At 41.8% G+C, this 17,963-nt stretch overlaps 3 protein-coding genes across 5 annotated transcripts in view; all 3 read right to left on the minus strand.

The window, feature by feature from the left end:
- The window catches only part of LOC133553184 (zinc finger protein OZF-like), an 839,429-nt gene that overhangs the window by 132,370 nt on the left and 689,096 nt on the right, over positions 1 to 17,963 (minus strand). The gene's annotated exons all lie outside the window — the stretch shown is intronic.
- Positions 1 to 17,963, minus strand: part of LOC133543914 (gastrula zinc finger protein XlCGF57.1-like) — a 148,755-nt gene that overhangs the window by 28,556 nt on the left and 102,236 nt on the right. The window contains exon 1 of one of the 3 annotated variants that reach the window (XM_061889225.1): positions 95 to 366. The exons of the other annotated variants lie outside the window; for them this stretch is intronic. Within the exon in view, the coding sequence (XP_061745209.1) occupies positions 95 to 191 (97 nt within the window). The 5' untranslated portion in view covers positions 192 to 366. Of the gene's footprint in view, positions 1 to 94; positions 367 to 17,963 lie in introns of those variants that run through there. 3 annotated transcript variants of the gene reach the window in all.
- On the minus strand, positions 6,568 to 10,913 carry LOC133550143 (gastrula zinc finger protein XlCGF57.1-like). The gene is made up of 2 exons (XM_061896278.1): positions 10,631 to 10,913; positions 6,568 to 8,544 (listed from the first exon to the last, which is right to left on the minus strand). The coding sequence occupies exons 1-2, from the start codon at positions 10,743 to 10,745 to the stop codon at positions 7,160 to 7,162; spliced, it is 1,500 nt and encodes a 499-aa protein (XP_061752262.1). The 5' UTR covers positions 10,746 to 10,913; the 3' UTR covers positions 6,568 to 7,159.

Here is a 17,963-nt window from a genome sequence, read left to right on the forward strand (position 1 = left end):
ATTCTTCAACAAAGTCGGCTCATTTCTAATCGACGCGCTTTTCAGGCCTTACTGTAGACTGCAAAATTGCGTTGTTGAAAAATCACGTACTCACCTTCATCTTCGGTTTTCATCTTTTTCCCCGTTGCTGATTTGCTGGAATGTTCTCTTTGACATGACGTCGCCATCTTAGCATAGCAGTAGTCGTCCATCTTCTATCACGTCTTCAATCTTCACTTCAGCTAACACTCCGTCGCTCCAAACTCAACTTTTTTTTCGTCGGCTTGAGAAAAGACGTAAATTTCAGACTCTATATCGCTGCTAGACAGTATATTTGATTTTTTTTTTTTTGGCCGTTAAGTCCGCCATCTTGGTCACCACCAAAGTCTTTTGGTCCTTTGCGCATGCGCCAGAAAGTCAGCCGCTTCCGTTCCAGAATCTTCTACTTTTGTTGACATCAGTTCTTTTTCTAATGTTTAGTTTACCCTTTTTTGTGACATGAATTTGACAATCGTATCGTACTAGTTTGATTTATTTGATTTGGTGGAAGTTGCAGAGCTTGATGGGAAACTAAACTTATTAGATGTAGTTAATTAATATATTATTAATTATTAAATAGATTTACCAAACTTCCGGATGAGAGTCAACATTCTTCACTTGTTGTGTCTTTAGCCTTCATACACTTCAAAAGCAATGGCTCTGAGAAAATAAGTTGTTTGGAAAGTCAAAATGACAAGACTGTGTAACTTTAAAAATTGTCTTTTGTTTATTATAGATATTTTGCCGCCCTCTAGTGGTTGTTTTGGGTACAGCACTCTGACTGTTTTTACAGTTTTATTTGGAACATCATTACATGATAATACTATTTTAATGCAAAGTGTAAAGCCATATTTTTTGAGTTTGAATATATATATACACACACCCACACACACACACACCCACACACACACACACACACACACACACACACACACACACACACACACACACAAATACAAATATTATAATAATAATTAACATATAATTTAATGGGAGAAACACATTGTAGCAACAAACTGTAGTTTCTGACAGCGGTTTTCCGAAGTGTTCCTGAGCTCATGTGGTGATATCCTTTAAACAATGATAAACACATGGAGTCAGTTCTCCGGCGTTGTGATGAGCAGATAGGTATTTAGCAGGTGAGCATAAGGCAGCGGACTCTCTCCAAATTATTATAAACACCGCCCGGTCAACTATTAGTAACAACACTATGAGCCCGTTGATGTTCTAGAAACATAAACGGCAGCTCAGCTCACTTGCAGTCTTTGAGGTGGAGGCTAATTATCTTTTAGAGTAATGTTAGCTCATTTTGCTGAGTGTGTGTGCGTGAGTGTGTTATTTCACTTTACATGTTTCTATGTTGATTGAGCTGTGCTGAAGCAGCAAAAAAGGTTATTATGTTAAATGAAGAGTTTGTGTCTCTTATAGTTGATATAATAATGTAAGTGCATCATAAAGCCTACATGAACTCCATGGTGTTCAGGGATGAATAGTCTCTCCTATTGCTATTGTACTATTTTTTTTCAGCTATAGCTACATTAATCAATAGTAATGTAGCAGCCTAGTTTCCCTGCTATCATATATTGATAAAAAAACAACATTTACATTATAAAAATCAACTACAGGCTTCCCAAATGCTGTAATAAATTTTGCATGATGATTTGAACATATGTCAGCATTATGGCATAATAAGGACATACTTAGTATCTCAGGAAACTAGGACTGTTTTGTTTTTACTTTATGGAAAAAATATTGAGATATATATCGCCATTCAGAAAATGGAGCGGAAAACACAGCCAGAAATTGTAGGCTTATTCACGCGACGAAGCCGGCCTACTTCACCACAGTCTAGTCTACTGGCCCCCAGGCTGTGATGGCAGCAACGAGGTGGAGACGTGATGGCGACAGGTCGACATACACCCATCCTTGCACCCGCCCACCCCTTTCTGTCCGCCGAAGAGACACCACCTTAACAAACACATTTTCTGGGGGAAATACTGTACAAGTATTATTTTATATTTTTTAAATGATCTTGTTTTATATCCTTTGGCTTAACCGGGGGAAACTGTTGCAATATTTTCACTTAATTTCATGATTAGGAATAAAAGAGTTACCACTCCCCCATACTTTCCTCATGCTCTGATCAGTAGAGATGCCCAACATTTTGTAAAGAACAAAGTACATGATGAACAAACACAATAGTGAGAATGCAATTATGTTTTCAAGATACTCTTCTCGTTTATTTAAAAAAAAAAGAAAAACAGATCACTTAGTCATAAAATAAACAATGTCAACACACCCTCCGACAACACACCGTCGAGACATGATGTCTCCAATGTTCCAAAAAATAGTCGAAAAAACGGAAAATAACAGAGCTGAGACCCGGTGTTTGTAATGTGTTGAAAATGAAAATGGTGGGTGTGTTACCTCGCCGACGTCACATTCTGACGTCATCGCCTCCAGCGCGATAAACAGAAAGGCGTTTAATTCGCCAAAATTCACCCATTTAGAGTTCGGAAATCGGTTAAAAAAATAGAATGTCTTTTTTCTGCACCATCAAGGTATATATTGACGCCTACATAGGTCTGCTGATAATGTTCCCCTTTAACATGACGTTAGTTTATTTGCACCATCGTAGTTGTATTTAGGCATAGCAAACACAAAAGAACACAAACTAACGCGATCTTTTGTTCTTTCCTGTTTAGTTCTGCTATTAAATAATTCTAATATAGTGGAGATTAATCTCGATTCCATAACAGAAAGTTTCTCAAACAAATCAAACATTTTACAAAGCAATCGCTGCAGACACAAGCAGTCCAATTGTATTCCACAAGATGATAAAAGGGATACCTTTAAAGGGGAACATTATCTGCAGACCTATGTAAGCGTCAATATATACCTTGATGGTGCAGAAAAAAGACCATCTATTTTTTTAACCGATTTCCGAACTCCAAATGCGTGAATTTTGGCGAATTAAACGCCTTTCTGTTTATCGCGCTGGAGGCGATGACGTCAGAATGTGACGTCGCCGAGGTAACACACCCACCATTTTCATTTTCAACACATTACAAACACCGGGTCTCAGCTCTGTTATTTTCCGTTTTTTGACTATTTTTTGGAACCTTGGAGACATCATGCCTCGTCGGTGTGTTGTCGGAGGGTGTAACAACACTAACAGGGAGGGATTCAAGTTGCACCACTGGCCCCAAGATGCCAAAGTGTCTGCCGCCAGACCCCCATTGAATGTGCCAGAGTGTCTCCACATTTGACCGGCGATGCTAAGACAGACATGGCACAGAGATGTATGGATAACCTGCAGATGCATTTGCAACTATAGTCAACGAAATCACAAAGGTGAGTTTTGTAGATGTTGACTGCCAGCTAATCGATGCTAACATGCTACGCTAATCGATGCTAACATGCTATTTACCGGCGGTGCTAAAGCAGACATGGCAGAGAGATGTATGGATAACCTGCAGATGCATTTGCAACTATATTACGTTTCCTTCCACCCACATTTAATGCGAAAAAAACACTTACCAATCGACGGATTTAAGTTGCTCCAGTGTCAAAAGATGCGAAAGTCCTGATCGTTTGGTCCGCACATTTTACCGGCGATGCTAACGCAGCTATTCGGCCATGCTATGGCTATGAATAGCGTCAATAGCTATTCGCTCAATAGCTTCAGTTTCTTCTTCAATATTGTCATACTCCAACCATCTGTTTCAATACATGCGTAATCTGTTGAATCGCTTAAGTCGCTGAAATCCGAGTTTGAATCCGAGCTAATGTCACTATATCTTGCTGTGGTATTCCCATTGTTTGTTTACATTGGCAGCACTGTGTGACGTCACAGGGAAATGGCCAGTGTCTTCGCAGAGAGTCGAAAATAAGGCACTTTAAAGCTTTATTTAGGGATATTCCGAGACCGGTAAAATTTAGAAAAAAACTTCAAAAAATACAACAAGCCACTGGGAACTGATTTTTATTGTTTTTAACCCTTTTGAAATTGTGATAATGTTCCCCTTTGAGAGCCATTTGCTTTGACGCACTTTCATTTTTCCCCCCTGACTTATTACTATTTATTTCAGGACTTTAGGAAAGGTATTTGCTATCCTTCTATATCAGGGGTTTCGAACTCAGTTTACCTGGGGGCCCCTGGATGCAGAAAATGGGTGAGGCTGGGCCGCAAAAAAGATTTCTTGATAAAATCCAACACGCACTTTATAATGAATTCACCTTCTTTGAATGGCTTTCACCACCTAGCAACATACTTGCCAACTCTCGCGATCTTTCCGGGAAACACCCGAATATCAGTGCCCCTCCCGACAATCTCCCAGGGCGATCATTCTCCCGGTTTTCACCCGGACAACAATAATACGAGCGTGCCCTGATGGCACTGCCTTTAGCGTCCTCTACAACCTGCCGTCTCGTCCGCTTTTCCACCATTCAAAGTGTGTACTGGCTCAGTCGCTAGCGTATGAGGTTTCTGCAGACCCACGGAAGTGACTGCAAGACATACTTGATCAACAGCCATACAGGTCACACTGAGGGTGGCCGTATAAACAACTTTATCACTGTTACAAATATGCGCCACACTGTGAACCCACTCCAAACTAGATTGACAAACACATTTTGGGAGAACATCCGCACCGTAACACAACATAAACACCACAGAACAAATACCCAGAATCCCATGCAGCCCTAACTTCCAGGCTACAATAGGGGGCGGGGTGTATATTGTAGCCCGGAAGAGTTAGAGCTACATGGGATTCTGGGTATTTGTTCTGTTGTGTTTATTTTGTCTTACGGTGCAGATGTTCTCCCGAAATTTGTTTGTCATTCTTATTTGGTGTGGGTTCACAGTGTGGCACATATTTGTAACAGTGTTAAAGTTGTTTATACAACCACCCTCAGTGTGACCTGTATGGCTGTTGATTAACTATGTCTTGCAGTCACTTACTGCATCTTCAGAAACCCAATGCAACATGTGGCTGGGCTGGCGCACTTTTTGTAGAGGTTGTAAGGGATGCTAATGGCAGTGCCTCCACGGTGCCCTCTTAATAATGTTGTCAGGTAAAAATTCAGGAGAATGATTACCCCTGGAGGAACTCTGAAATTTAGTAGTCTCCCGGAATACTTGAGGATATACAATTATGATGCTTTAAAGCGCCATTCACATAATACTCGCGGGCCGCACCAACATTAAATTTTCACATCAAAGTGCGGGCCGCAAAATAACGTCTCGCGGGCCGCAATTGGCCCACATGTTTGAGACCCCTGCTCCATATCAACGATTGGAACACCCAAAAACAGAACAGCAATATGACATTTTCTGCTCAATCCGTACACTCACTTGTTTTAATGCTACGCTCCAGCTGCTTGACCATTGTGTGAATTAAGCCGCAAAGAAGAAAAACGGACGTGCCATCATTTTAACCCTCCTATTCTTTGACTTACAGTCCTCATCAGAACAATACTTCCATTGTGAAGGCCGGGCGTGGACGTGTGTTGTTTGAGTTCTCACTTGACTGTTGTAATGTGTGAAGGTGAATTCATGGCTGTCTTCCTTCATGATAAATGCACTTTTTGGAAAGTTTGCCCTCATCCACGAATCCTTAAAGAGGAACATTATCACCAAACCTATGCAAGCGCCAATATATACCTTGATGTTGCAAAAAAAGACCATGTAAATGGGTGAAATTTGGCAAATTAAACGCCTTTCTGTTTATCGGTCTTTTAGCGATGACGTCAGAATGTGACGTCACCGAGGTAACACACCCGCCATTTTCATTTTCACATTACAAACACCGGGTCTCAGCTCTGTTTTTTTCCGTTTTTTCGACTATTTTTTGGAACCTTGGAGACATCAGAGGGTGTAACAACACTAACAGGGAGGGATTCAAGTTGCACCACTGGCAAGAAATCTGCCGCCAGACCCCCATTGAATGTGCCAGAGTGTCTCCACATTTGACCGGTGATGCTAAGACAGACATGGCACAGAGATGTATGGATAACCTGCAGAGGCATTTGCAACGATTAAGTCAACGAAATCACAAAGGTGAGTTTTGTTGATGTTGTTGACCTATGTGCTAATCAGACATATTTGGTCACGGCATGACTGCCAGCTAATCGATGCTAACATGCTACGCTAATCGATGCTAACATGCTATTTACGCTAGCTGTACGTACATTTGAAACTAGATACCCACATTTAATGCGAAACAAACACTTACCAATCAACGGATTTAAGTTGCTCCAGTGTCACAAGATGCAAAAGTCCTGATCGTTTGGTCCGCACATTTTACCGGCGATGCTAATAAGGCAGCCATGCTATGGGCCACTTCATTAGGTACACCCACGCTATGGCCGAATAGCGTCAATAGCTATACGATCAATAGCTTCAATTTCTTCTTCAATTTCGTTTTCGCTATCTACCTCCACACTCCGACCTTCTGTTTCAATACATGCGTAATCTGTTGAATCGCTTAAACCGCTGAAATCCGAGTCTGAATCCGAGCTAATGTCGCTATATCTTGCTGTGGTAACCGCCATGTTGTTTGTATTGGCAGCACTGTATGACGTCACAGAGAAATGGATAGTGGTTTCGAAGATAGCGAAAATAAGGCACTTTAAAGCTTTATTTAGGGATATTCCGGGACCGGTAAAATTTTGAAAAAAAACTTCAAAAAATACAACAAGCCACTGGGAACTGATTTTTGTTGTTTTTAACCCTTTTGAAATTGTGATAATGTTCCCCTTTAAGTCAGAGAAGCGCACACGTCTTTCCATTTTCTGTGCAATCCAAATAGTCTAAGATTGCTAGCATGTGTACTCGTATGTCTTACTATACCTGTCTTTTGGGTGAATCTATTACATTAAACTAAGCAACTTAACATTTTTTCTACTGTGTGGCTTCATGTATCAGGTATGTCTTTGTCTGCCAACACGACTGAAAGAGTTTTCTGTAGGGTGTTTAATTCTTCGTTGACTCAAATTTTGTCCATGGAAAAGCTTTCGCTTCAAATTAGGTAACTGACTTTTCCTCCCGTGTGTGTTCTCATGTGATTAGACATGAGACTGTGTGGATGACGTTGACCGCAAACAGAACACCAAAATTTTTCTATCTTTAAAATCTTTTCTACTTACGATGTGTTCTTAGGTGAGCCGACAAATGGCTCCTTCGAGTATAGCGTTTGCCACAAACTGAACAACTGAATGGTTTCGCTCCCGTGTGTTTCATTTGGTGTCGAGTCAAACCCTGTTTGTAAGAAAAGCTTTGACTGCAAACTGAGCAACTAAACGGTCTTTCTCCGGTGTGCGTTCTCATGTGGTCAGTCAAACTGCCCTTTTGAGAAAAGCTTTTACAACAAACTGAACAACTAAATATTTTTTCTCCGGTGTGTGTTCTCATGTGTTGAGTCAAATTGCCATTAGTAGAAAAGCTTTTGCTGCAAACAGAACAATTAAATCGTCTTTCTCCTTTGTGCGTTTTCATGTGTTCAGTCAAATCACCTTTCTCAGAAAAGTTTTTACAACAAACTAAGCAATTGAATATTTTTTCAACTGTGTGTGTTCTCATGTGTTTGGTCAAATTGCACCTATGAGAAAAGCTTTTACAGCAAGCTGAACAATTAAATGGCCTCTCTCCTGTGTGTGTTCTCATGTGTAGAATCAGTTGTCTTCTTCGAGAAAAGCTTTTGCCACAAACTGAACAAAGAAACGTTTTCTCTCCTGTGTGTGTTCTCAAGTGTTGCGTCAAACTGCTGTTGTGCGAAAAGTTTTTACCACAAACAGAGCAATTGAATGGTCTTTCTCCTGTATGCGTTCTCATGTGTACAATCAAAGGATTCTTTAAAGAGAAGCTTTTACCGCAAACTGAACAACTGAATGGTTTTCCTCCTGTGTGCGTATTCATGTGTAGCGTCAAGCTGCTGCTTTGAGAAAAGCTTTTACCGCAAACTGTGCAATTACATGGTTTTTCTCCTGTGTGCGTTCTCATGTGTAGAGTCAAACCGCTATTTTGAGAAAAGCTTTTCCTGCAAACTGAACAATTAAACGGTTTTTCTCCTGTGTGTGTTCTCATGTGTATTACCAAACGGCTCTTTTTTGTACATCTTGTACCACAAACCTTGCAGCTCAAAGCTTTTTTACATGTCTTCTTTTTTGAGCTGTCGGCGTGTTTGTTGTCAGTGTGAGTCCTCATATCACCTTCACAGTCTGTATCGCTGCTCAAAGTTACTTCAACCTCGTCTTCAGCCTCACTGTCTGATAGTGGAGCTAAGAGGTTGTCGACGTGTGGTTTCTCTTCATCATCTTCAGTCTTCACAGAGACAACAGTCAGTGGCAGCTTGGTGTAATCAGCTTCCTCTCGTCCTAGAAGACACTCTTCCTCCTGAGTGATGCAGAGTTCCTCCTCTTCCTTTTTAATGTGAGGTGGTTGTGGAGTCTCCTGCTTCAAAGTGGGCCTGACCCCCTGCTGCTGAGGCGGAAGTTCTTCAGGATGACCAATCAGCTGCTTGACGTCTGAGGAACACAAACAAGTTGAATGTGTTACGTTACGAAGCACAATCTTTGTGTTGTCCATAGGTCCGGTCGATTGTATGATAGTGATCAATGATAGTGATACATTTCAGTTGACAAGTTAACTCGAGTCTTTAATTAACTTCAGTATTTTAGCAATGACTCTCGCCAGATCCTTGTAGTTTGCTGAGATCCACACAAGGATCTGGGCTCAAAGGCAATGCAAACTCCTTCCAGATAGCAAAAAATAATGAACCAATCAGGATCGCTGTTTTGTTTTGGATTTCCTAGCGTCACGGGTTGTTCTCGATGTGAGTGAAAGGACCACGTCATTCAAGATAACGGACAAGTGGTTTATCCAATGAAGTACAACATTTCTTTTTACAAGGCCCCACCTTCTGAAATACATTTCTGTGGAGGGGGGTGTGAACTGCGGGCCTGCTGCGGCACGGGGTGTATCAGGACCGGCCTCGAAGACAGCGACAGGTTCGTAGATGGCCCAGGTATTAAAACAATAAGCAGATAAGGGATCTTCCAGAATTATCTTAAAAAATGTTGTCTAATTACATCTGAAACGCCACCTGGAGCCGTCGCCTTTTTTTTTTTTTTCGTAGTACTTCACTCTAAATATCCTCATCCATGAATTTTTCATCCTCGCTCAAATTAATGGGGGAATTGTCGCTTTCTAGGTCCGAATAGCTCAAGCTACTGCTGGCTATGAATATAAACAATGTGAGGAGGTGAGGAGCCCTACAACCCGTGACATCACGCGCACATCGTCTGCTACTTCCGGTACAGGCAAGGCTTTTTTATCAGTGACCAAAAGTTGCGACCTTTATCGTGGATGTTCTCTACTAAATCCTTTCAGCAAAAATATGGCAATATCGCGAAATGATCAAGTATCCATCCATCCATCCATCCATCTTCTTCCGCTCACCCGAGGTGGTGTCGTGGGGGCAGCAGCCTAAGCAGGGAAGCTGAGACTTCCCTCTCCCCAGCCACTTTGTCCAGCTCTTCCCAGGGGATCCCGAGGCGTTCCCAGGCCAGGCGGGAGAGATGGTCTTCCCAACGTGTCCTGTGTCTAGGAGGTTGGACGTGCCCTAAACACCTCCCTAGGGAGAAGTTCGGGTGGCATCCTGACCAGATGCCCGAACCACCTCATCTGGCTCCTCTCCATGTGGAGGAGCAGCGGCTTTACTTTGAGTTCCTCCCGGATGGCAGAGCTTCTCACCCTATCTCTAAGGGAGAGACCCGCCCCCAGGTGGAGGAAACTCATTTGGGCCGCTTGTACCCGTGATCTTATCCTTTCGGTCATGACCCAAAGCTCATGACCATAGGTGAGGATGGGAACGTAGATCGACCGGTAAATTGAGAGCTTTGCCTTCCGGCTCAGCTCCTTCTTCACCACAACGGATCGATACAACGTCCGCATTACTGAAGACGCCGCACCGATCCGCCTGTTGATCTCACGATCCACTCTTCTCTCACTCGTGAACAAGACTCCTAGGTACTTGAACTCCTCCACTTGGGGCAAGATTTAAAAAAATTGTTTATTTTATTAACTTGGGACTTCCCGCGGGCCCGATTTTGGTGACTCCTGGTCTTGAGGATCTTGGTCTTGCCTTTGTGGACGTACATTTCCACGCACCTTTTTTAAATTTTTATTTTTTTATAAACCTGCATGAGGGTTATGATTAATTCTTCAACTAAACTGGAGGATATGAACATCCCAGTGACAGCAGACATTGTGCAGTGAGTGTTTTTTTGGAAAATGTCCATGGTTTGTGTTCCTTGTTCAGCACTTAGCAATACTGCTACTTGCTGGATCTGCTTATCACCCTGCTTCTAAAACTTCCCAAGATTCAGGCTAAAAAAACAAGGTTCTGGATCGTAGTTTGTCCCAAAGGAGTTTTCATTTGACTTTTGCATTCTTTCATCTCCTCTGATGTGAACTCCACTGCCTTCTTCAAGCTAACAATCATGGCGGCTCCTTCTTTACATTCTTCAACAAAAGGTCACTCATTTCTCATCAACGCTCTTTTTGGGGCTTGAGATAGCTTTTTAAAAGACAAAACTTCAACTCACTCACCTTCATCTTCCGTCTTTATCTCTGTTGGTGATTTGCTGGAAGTTGGTGGCGCTGATTCTCTTTCACTTTCTCTTTGACGTGACGTCGCCATCTTAGCATAGCAGTAGTCGTCCATCTTCTATCACGTCTTCAATCTTCACTTCAGATCACTCCATGGCTCCAAACTCAATTTCCGTTTTGTGGTCTTTATAAAATGCGAATATTTTATGAGTCTGTAAAACGTTTGGACCGTAAATTCACACTCGGTCTGCCAAAGTCTTCGGAGCTGCTCAAACGGTTTGCGCATGCGCCAAAAGTCAACCACTTCCGTTTTGTACTGCACATGTTTCTTTTTTTTTTTTTTTTTTTTTAATAAAGGAATCCCACGGTTAAATTATGTTCTCTATCACACACAGATTGTATCATTTATACCAAACTGGGCAGTAATTTTATTGTTTAACTTCGGCGGACACGTTCTCAACCATAGACATGTTAGAAGTAGACGCAGCATTAGCTGCTGTGACGCGAGAAATTGGGCCGCCATCTTGAAGTGGTGATGAGCAGCCGACGAGTGGCCTAAACTGACAGTTGACAGGTAGAAAACAAAGATGCTAAACTGACAGTTGACAGGTAGTAACAAAGATGCTAAACTGACAGTTGACAGGTAGTAACAAAGATGCTAAACTGACAGTTGACAGGTACAAAACAAAGATGCTAAACTGACAGTTGCCAGGAAGAAAACAAGGATGCTAAACTGACAGTTGACAGGTTGTAACAAAGATGCTAAACTGACAGTTGACAAGTAGTAACAAAGATGCTAAACCGACAGTTGACAGGTAGTAACAAAGATGCTAAACTGACAGTTGACAGGTTGAAAACAAAGATGCTAAACTGACAGTTGACAGGTAGAAAACAAAGATGCTAAACTGACAGTTGACAAGTAGAAAACAAAGATGCTAAACTGACAGTTGACAAGTAGAAAACAAAGATGCTAAACTGACAGTTGACAGGTAGAAAACAAAGATGCTAAACTGACAGTTGACAGGTAAAAAACAAAGATGCTAAACTGACAGTTGACAGGTAGAAAACAAAGATGCTAAACTGACAGTTGACAGGTAGAAAACAAAGATGCTAAACTGACAGTTGACAGGTAGAAAACAAAGATGCTAAACTGACAGTTGACAGGTAGAAAACAAAGATGCTAAACTGACAGTTGACAGGTAGTAACAAAGATGCTAAACTGACAGTTGACAGGTAGAAAACAAAGATGCTAAACTGACAGTTGACAGGTTGAAAACAAAGATGCTAAACTGACAGTTGACAGGTAGAAAACAAATATGCTAAACTGACAGTTGACAGGTAGTAACAAAGATGCTAAACTGACAGTTGACAGGTAGAAAACAAAGATGCTAAACTGACAGTTGACAGGTTGAAAACAAAGATGCTAAACTGACAGTTGACAGGTAGAAAACAAAGATGCTAAACTGACAGTTGACAAGTAGAAAACAAAGATGCTAAACTGACAGTTGACAAGTAGAAAACAAAGATGCTAAACTGACAGTTGACAGGTAGAAAACAAAGATGCTAAACTGACAGTTGACAGGTAAAAACAAAGATGCTAAACTGACAGTTGACAGGTAGAAAACAAAGATGCTAAACTGACAGTTGACAGGTAGAAAACAAATATGCTAAACTGACAGTTGACAGGTAGAAAACAAAGATGCTAAACTGACAGTTGACAGGTAGTAACAAAGATGCTAAACTGACAGTTGACAGGTAGAAAACAAAGATGCTAAACTGACAGTTGACAGGTTGAAAACAAAGATGCTAAACTGACAGTTGACAGGTAGAAAACAAATATGCTAAACTGACAGTTGACAGGTAGTAACAAAGATGCTAAACTGACAGTTGACAGGTAGTAACAAAGATGCTAAACTGACAGTTGACAGGTAGAAAACAAAGATGCTAAACTGACAGTTGACAGGTTGAAAACAAAGATGCTAAACTGACAGTTGACAGGTAGAAAACAAAGATGCTAAACTGACAGTTGACAAGTAGAAAACAAAGATGCTAAACTGACAGTTGACAAGTAGAAAACAAAGATGCTAAACTGACAGTTGACAGGTAGAAAACAAAGATGCTAAACTGACAGTTGACAGGTAAAAAACAAAGATGCTAAACTGACAGTTGACAGGTAGAAAACAAAGATGCTAAACTGACAGTTGACAGGTAGAAAACAAAGATGCTAAACTGACAGTTGACAGGTAGAAAACAAAGATGCTAAACTGACAGTTGACAGGTAGAAAACAAAGATGCTAAACTGACAGTTGACAGGTAGTAACAAAGATGCTAAACTGACAGTTGACAGGTAGAAAACAAAGATGCTAAACTGACAGTTGACAGGTTGAAAACAAAGATGCTAAACTGACAGTTGACAGGTAGAAAACAAATATGCTAAACTGACAGTTGACAGGTAATAACAAAGATGCTAAACTGACAGTTGACAGGTAGAAAACAAAGATGCTAAACTGACAGTTGACAGGTTGAAAACAAAGATGCTAAACTGACAGTTGACAGGTAGAAAACAAAGATGCTAAACTGACAGTTGACAAGTAGAAAACAAAGATGCTAAACTGACAGTTGACAAGTAGAAAACAAAGATGCTAAACTGACAGTTGACAGGTAGAAAACAAAGATGCTAAACTGACAGTTGACAGGTAAAAACAAAGATGCTAAACTGACAGTTGACAGGTAGAAAACAAAGATGCTAAACTGACAGTTGACAGGTAGAAAACAAAGATGCTAAACTGACAGTTGACAGCTAGAAAACAAAGATGCTAAACTGACAGTTGACAGGTAGTAACAAAGATGCTAAACTGACAGTTGCCAGGAAGAAAACAAAGATGCTAAACTGACAGTTGACAGGTAGAAAACACAGATGCTAAACTGACAGTTGACAGGTAGTAACAAAGATGCTAAACTGACAGTTGACAGGTAGAAAACAAAGATGCTAAACTGACAGTTGACAGGTTGAAAACAAAGATGCTAAACTGACAGTTGACAGGTAGAAAACAAATATGCTAAACTGACAGTTGACAGGTAGTAACAAAGATGCTAAACTGACAGTTGACAGGTAGAAAACAAAGATGCTAAACTGACAGTTGACAGGTTGAAAACAAAGATGCTAAACTGACAGTTGACAGGTAGAAAACAAAGATGCTAAACTGACAGTTGACAAGTAGAAAACAAAGATGCTAAACTGACAGTTGACAAGTAGAAAACAAAGATGCTAAACTGACAGTTGACAGGTAGAAAACAAAGATGCTAAACTGACAGTTGACAGGTAAAAAACAAAGATGCTAAACTGACAGTTGACAGGTAGAAAACAAAGATGCTAAACTGACAGTTGACAGGTAGAAAACAAAGATGCTAAACTGACAGTTGACAGGTAGAAAACAAAGATGCTAAACTGACAGTTGACAGGTAGAAAACAAAGATGCTAAACTGACAGTTGACAGGTAGTAACAAAGATGCTAAACTGACAGTTGACAGGTAGAAAACAAAGATGCTAAACTGACAGTTGACAGGTTGAAAACAAAGATGCTAAACTGACAGTTGACAGGTAGAAAACAAATATGCTAAACTGACAGTTGACAGGTAGTAACAAAGATGCTAAACTGACAGTTGACAGGTAGAAAACAAAGATGCTAAACTGACAGTTGACAGGTTGAAAACAAAGATGCTAAACTGACAGTTGACAGGTAGAAAACAAAGATGCTAAACTGACTGTTGACAAGTAGAAAACAAAGATGCTAAACTGACAGTTGACAAGTAGAAAACAAAGATGCTAAACTGACAGTTGACAGGTAGAAAACAAAGATGCTAAACTGACAGTTGACAGGTAAAAAACAAAGATGCTAAACTGACAGTTGACAGGTTGAAAACAAAGATGCTAAACTGACAGTTGACAGGTAGAAAACAAAGATGCTAAACTGACAGTTGACAGGTAGAAAACAAAGATGCTAAACTGACAGTTGACAGGTAGAAAACAAAGATGCTAAACTGACGGTTGACAGGTAGAAAACAAAGATGCTAAACTGACAGTTGACAGGTAGAAAACAAAGATGCTAAACTGACAGTTGACAGGTAGAAAACAAAGATGCTAAACTGACAGTTGACAGGTAGAAAACAAAGATGGTGTTCAGCGTTTTCCTGCTCAAATGAGCTGACTGTTGAAAATAGGAATCGAGGGATTACTTTTCAAAAGTAATATTTAACATTAACGTACTACTGGTTGTATTTTGTGAAAATAATATCACCACAGAGTTGAGAAGGAGCAAAGATCTTCAATAGTACTGAAATCTTAGCCGCCAGCAAGCAAGAGTATGACCATAATAGAATTGCTTGTCAATGAAATTAATTACATTTAAAATTGTCATACTTGAATAACATAAAATGAAATAAAAGATGAAGATAAAGATTGTAAAAGCCAACTTGCCAAGCTTGAGACCTCCAAATTAGGGAGATTGAACTGAGGGGGGCGGGGTTTGGTGGTAACCGGGGTGTATATTGTAGCGTCCCAAAAGAGTTAGTGCTGCAAGGGATTCTGAGTATATGTTCTGTTGTGTTGATGTTGTGTTACGGTGCGGATGTTCTCCCAAAATGTGTTTGTCATTCTTGTTTGGTGTGGGTTCACAGTGTGGCGCGTATTTGTGACAGTATTATAGGTTGTTTATATGGCCACACTCGATGTGACCTGTATGGCTGTTGACCAAGTATGCTTTGCATTCACCTATGTGTGTGTAGACATTGCATATATTATATGGCTGGCTCGGGTACGCTGTTTGTATGGAGGAAAAGCTGACGTGAGGACAGATTGTAGAGGACGTTAAAGGCAGAGCCTATCTCAGCTGCATTTGGGCGGAAGGCGACGTACACCCTGGACAAGTCGCCACCTCATCACAGGGCCAACACAGATAGACAGACAACATTCACACTCACATTCACTCACAAATCACCATAAATGATTCCCGGGCGTGGCACCGCTGCTGCCCACTGCTCCCCTCACTTCCCAGGGGGTGATCAAGGGGATGGGTCGAATGCAGAGTACACATTTTTACCACACCTAGTGTGTGTGTGACAATCATTGGTACTTTAACTTTAACATTCACACACCAGGGACCATTTAGTGTTGTCCATCCATCCATCCATCCATCATCTTCCGTTTATCCGAGGTCGGGTCGCGGGGGCAGCAGCCTAAACAGAGATGCCCAGACTTCCCTCTCCCCAGCCACTTCAACGAGCTCTTCCCGGGGGATCCCGAGGCGTTCCCAGGCCAGCCGGGAGACATAGTCTTCCCAACGCGTCCTGGGTCTTCCCCGTGGCCTCCTACCGGTTGGACGTGCCCTAAACACCTCCCTAGGGAGGCGTTCGGGTGGCATCCTGACCAGATGCCCGAACCACCTCATCTGGCTCCTCTCCATGTGGAGGAGCAGCGGCTTTACTTTGAGTTCCTCCCGGATGGCAGAGCTTCTCACCCTATCTCTAAGGGAGAGACCTGGAAACTCATTTGGGCCGCTTGTACCCGGGATCTTATCCTTTCGGTCATGACTCAAAGCTCATGACCATGGGTGAGGATGGGAACGTAGATCGACCGGTAAATTGAGAGCTTTGCCTTCCGGCTCAGCTCCTTCTTCACCACAACGGATCGGTACAACGTCCGCATTTCTGAAGACGCCGCACCGATCCGCCTGTCGATCTCACGATCCACTCTTCCCTCACTCGTGAACAAGACTCCTAGGTACTTGAACTCCTCCACTTGGGGCAGGGTCTCCTCCCCAACCCGGAGATGGCACTCCACCCTTTTCCGGGCGAGAACCATGGACTCGGACTTGGAGGTGCTGATTCTCATCCCGGTCGCTTCACATCCAACCAATCCAGTGAAGAGCTGAAGATCCCGGTCAGATGAAGCCATCAGGACCACATCATCTGCAAAAAGCAGAGACCTAATCCTGCAGCCACCAAACCGGAACCCCTCAACGCCTTGACTGCGCCTAGAAATTCTGTCCATAAAAGTTCTGAACAGAATCGGTGATAAAGGACAGCCTTGGCGGAGTCCAACCCTCACTGGAAATGTGTCCGACTTACTGCCAGCAATGCGGACCAAGTTCTGACACTGATCATACAGGGAGCGGACCGCCACAATAAGACAGTCCGATACCCCATACTCTCTGAGCACTTCCCCACAGGACTTCCCGAGGGACACGGTCTAATGCCTTCTCTAAGTCCACAAAGCACATGTAGACTGGTTGGGCAAACTCCCATGCACCCTCAAGAACCCATCTAGTGTTGCCAATCCAGAGTCGAGACCCAGGATGGACCGCTCGTCGGGACCCAGGATGGACCGCTCGTCTGTGTATCGGTTGGGGACATCTCTACGCTGCTGATCCGCTTGAGATGGTTTCCTGTGGACGGGACTCTCACTGCTGTCTTGGAGCCACTATGGATTGAACTTTCACAGCATCATGTTAGACCCGCTCGACATCCATTGCTTTCGGTCCCCTAGAGGGGGGGTTGCCCACATCTGAAGTCCTCTCCAAGGTTTCTCATAGTCAGCATTGTCACTGGCGTCCCACTGGATGTGAATTCTCCCTGCCCACTGGGTGTGAGTTTTCCTTGCCCTTTTGTGGGTTCTTCCGAGGATGTTGTAGTCGTAATGATTTGTGCAGTCCTTTGAGACATTTGTGATTTGGAGCTATATAAACATTGATTGATTGATTGATTGATTGAATCCTTCAAATACTAACATTGTTGGGTAAGACAGAATTTGGTTTTATTCTGAGTCCAGTGAAACAGATTGGTGGTTTTAGCTAATATAAAGACGCTTTTATCCAAAATGACATACATAAAAAATATATATATGTATAAAACAATCACTGTAAACAAGCTCATTTAAGGGAAGAATGTAATAGAAAATATCAATACAAAGTGTCAAGACAGAATAAACTCTCAACAGAGATACAGTCTGTAAGATAACTAGATATCTAATGTATTCATACATTGTTTATGTAGGATATAAGCATGTATATAAAACCTCATCATATTGTTTCTCCAACTTAAAAATAGCTGACCGTTTTTCCCCCTTCTCTGGGATTATATTCCCAGTTTTGATCTGGGACGTCTGGTCACTTATAGCATATAAGTATATTCTATTACTGTTAAGCAAAGTATGAATAATAAAACATGTGTCCTTTGTCATAGCTGCACGTATGAGAAAAAAAGGGGATAAAAATGAGTGGTATTGAGTGAGGTAAGATGAATGAAATGCGCTGACAGTTCATTGCTCCTGACAAAT

Source organism: Nerophis ophidion, linkage group LG01 (assembly GCF_033978795.1).
Source record: "Nerophis ophidion isolate RoL-2023_Sa linkage group LG01, RoL_Noph_v1.0, whole genome shotgun sequence".
In the NCBI taxonomy this organism is placed as follows: domain Eukaryota; kingdom Metazoa; phylum Chordata; class Actinopteri; order Syngnathiformes; family Syngnathidae; genus Nerophis; species Nerophis ophidion.

Bases quoted from the DNA above. Each gene is read 5' to 3' on its own strand.
- LOC133550143 (XM_061896278.1), bottom strand. From the start codon at position 10,745: ATGGACGACTACTGCTATGCTAAGATGGCGACGTCACGTCAAAGAGAA. The intron at 8,545-10,630 runs GTGAGTGAGTTG...TGTGTTCCTCAG, and splicing joins GATAAAGACGGAAGATGAAG to ACGTCAAGCAGCTGATTGGT.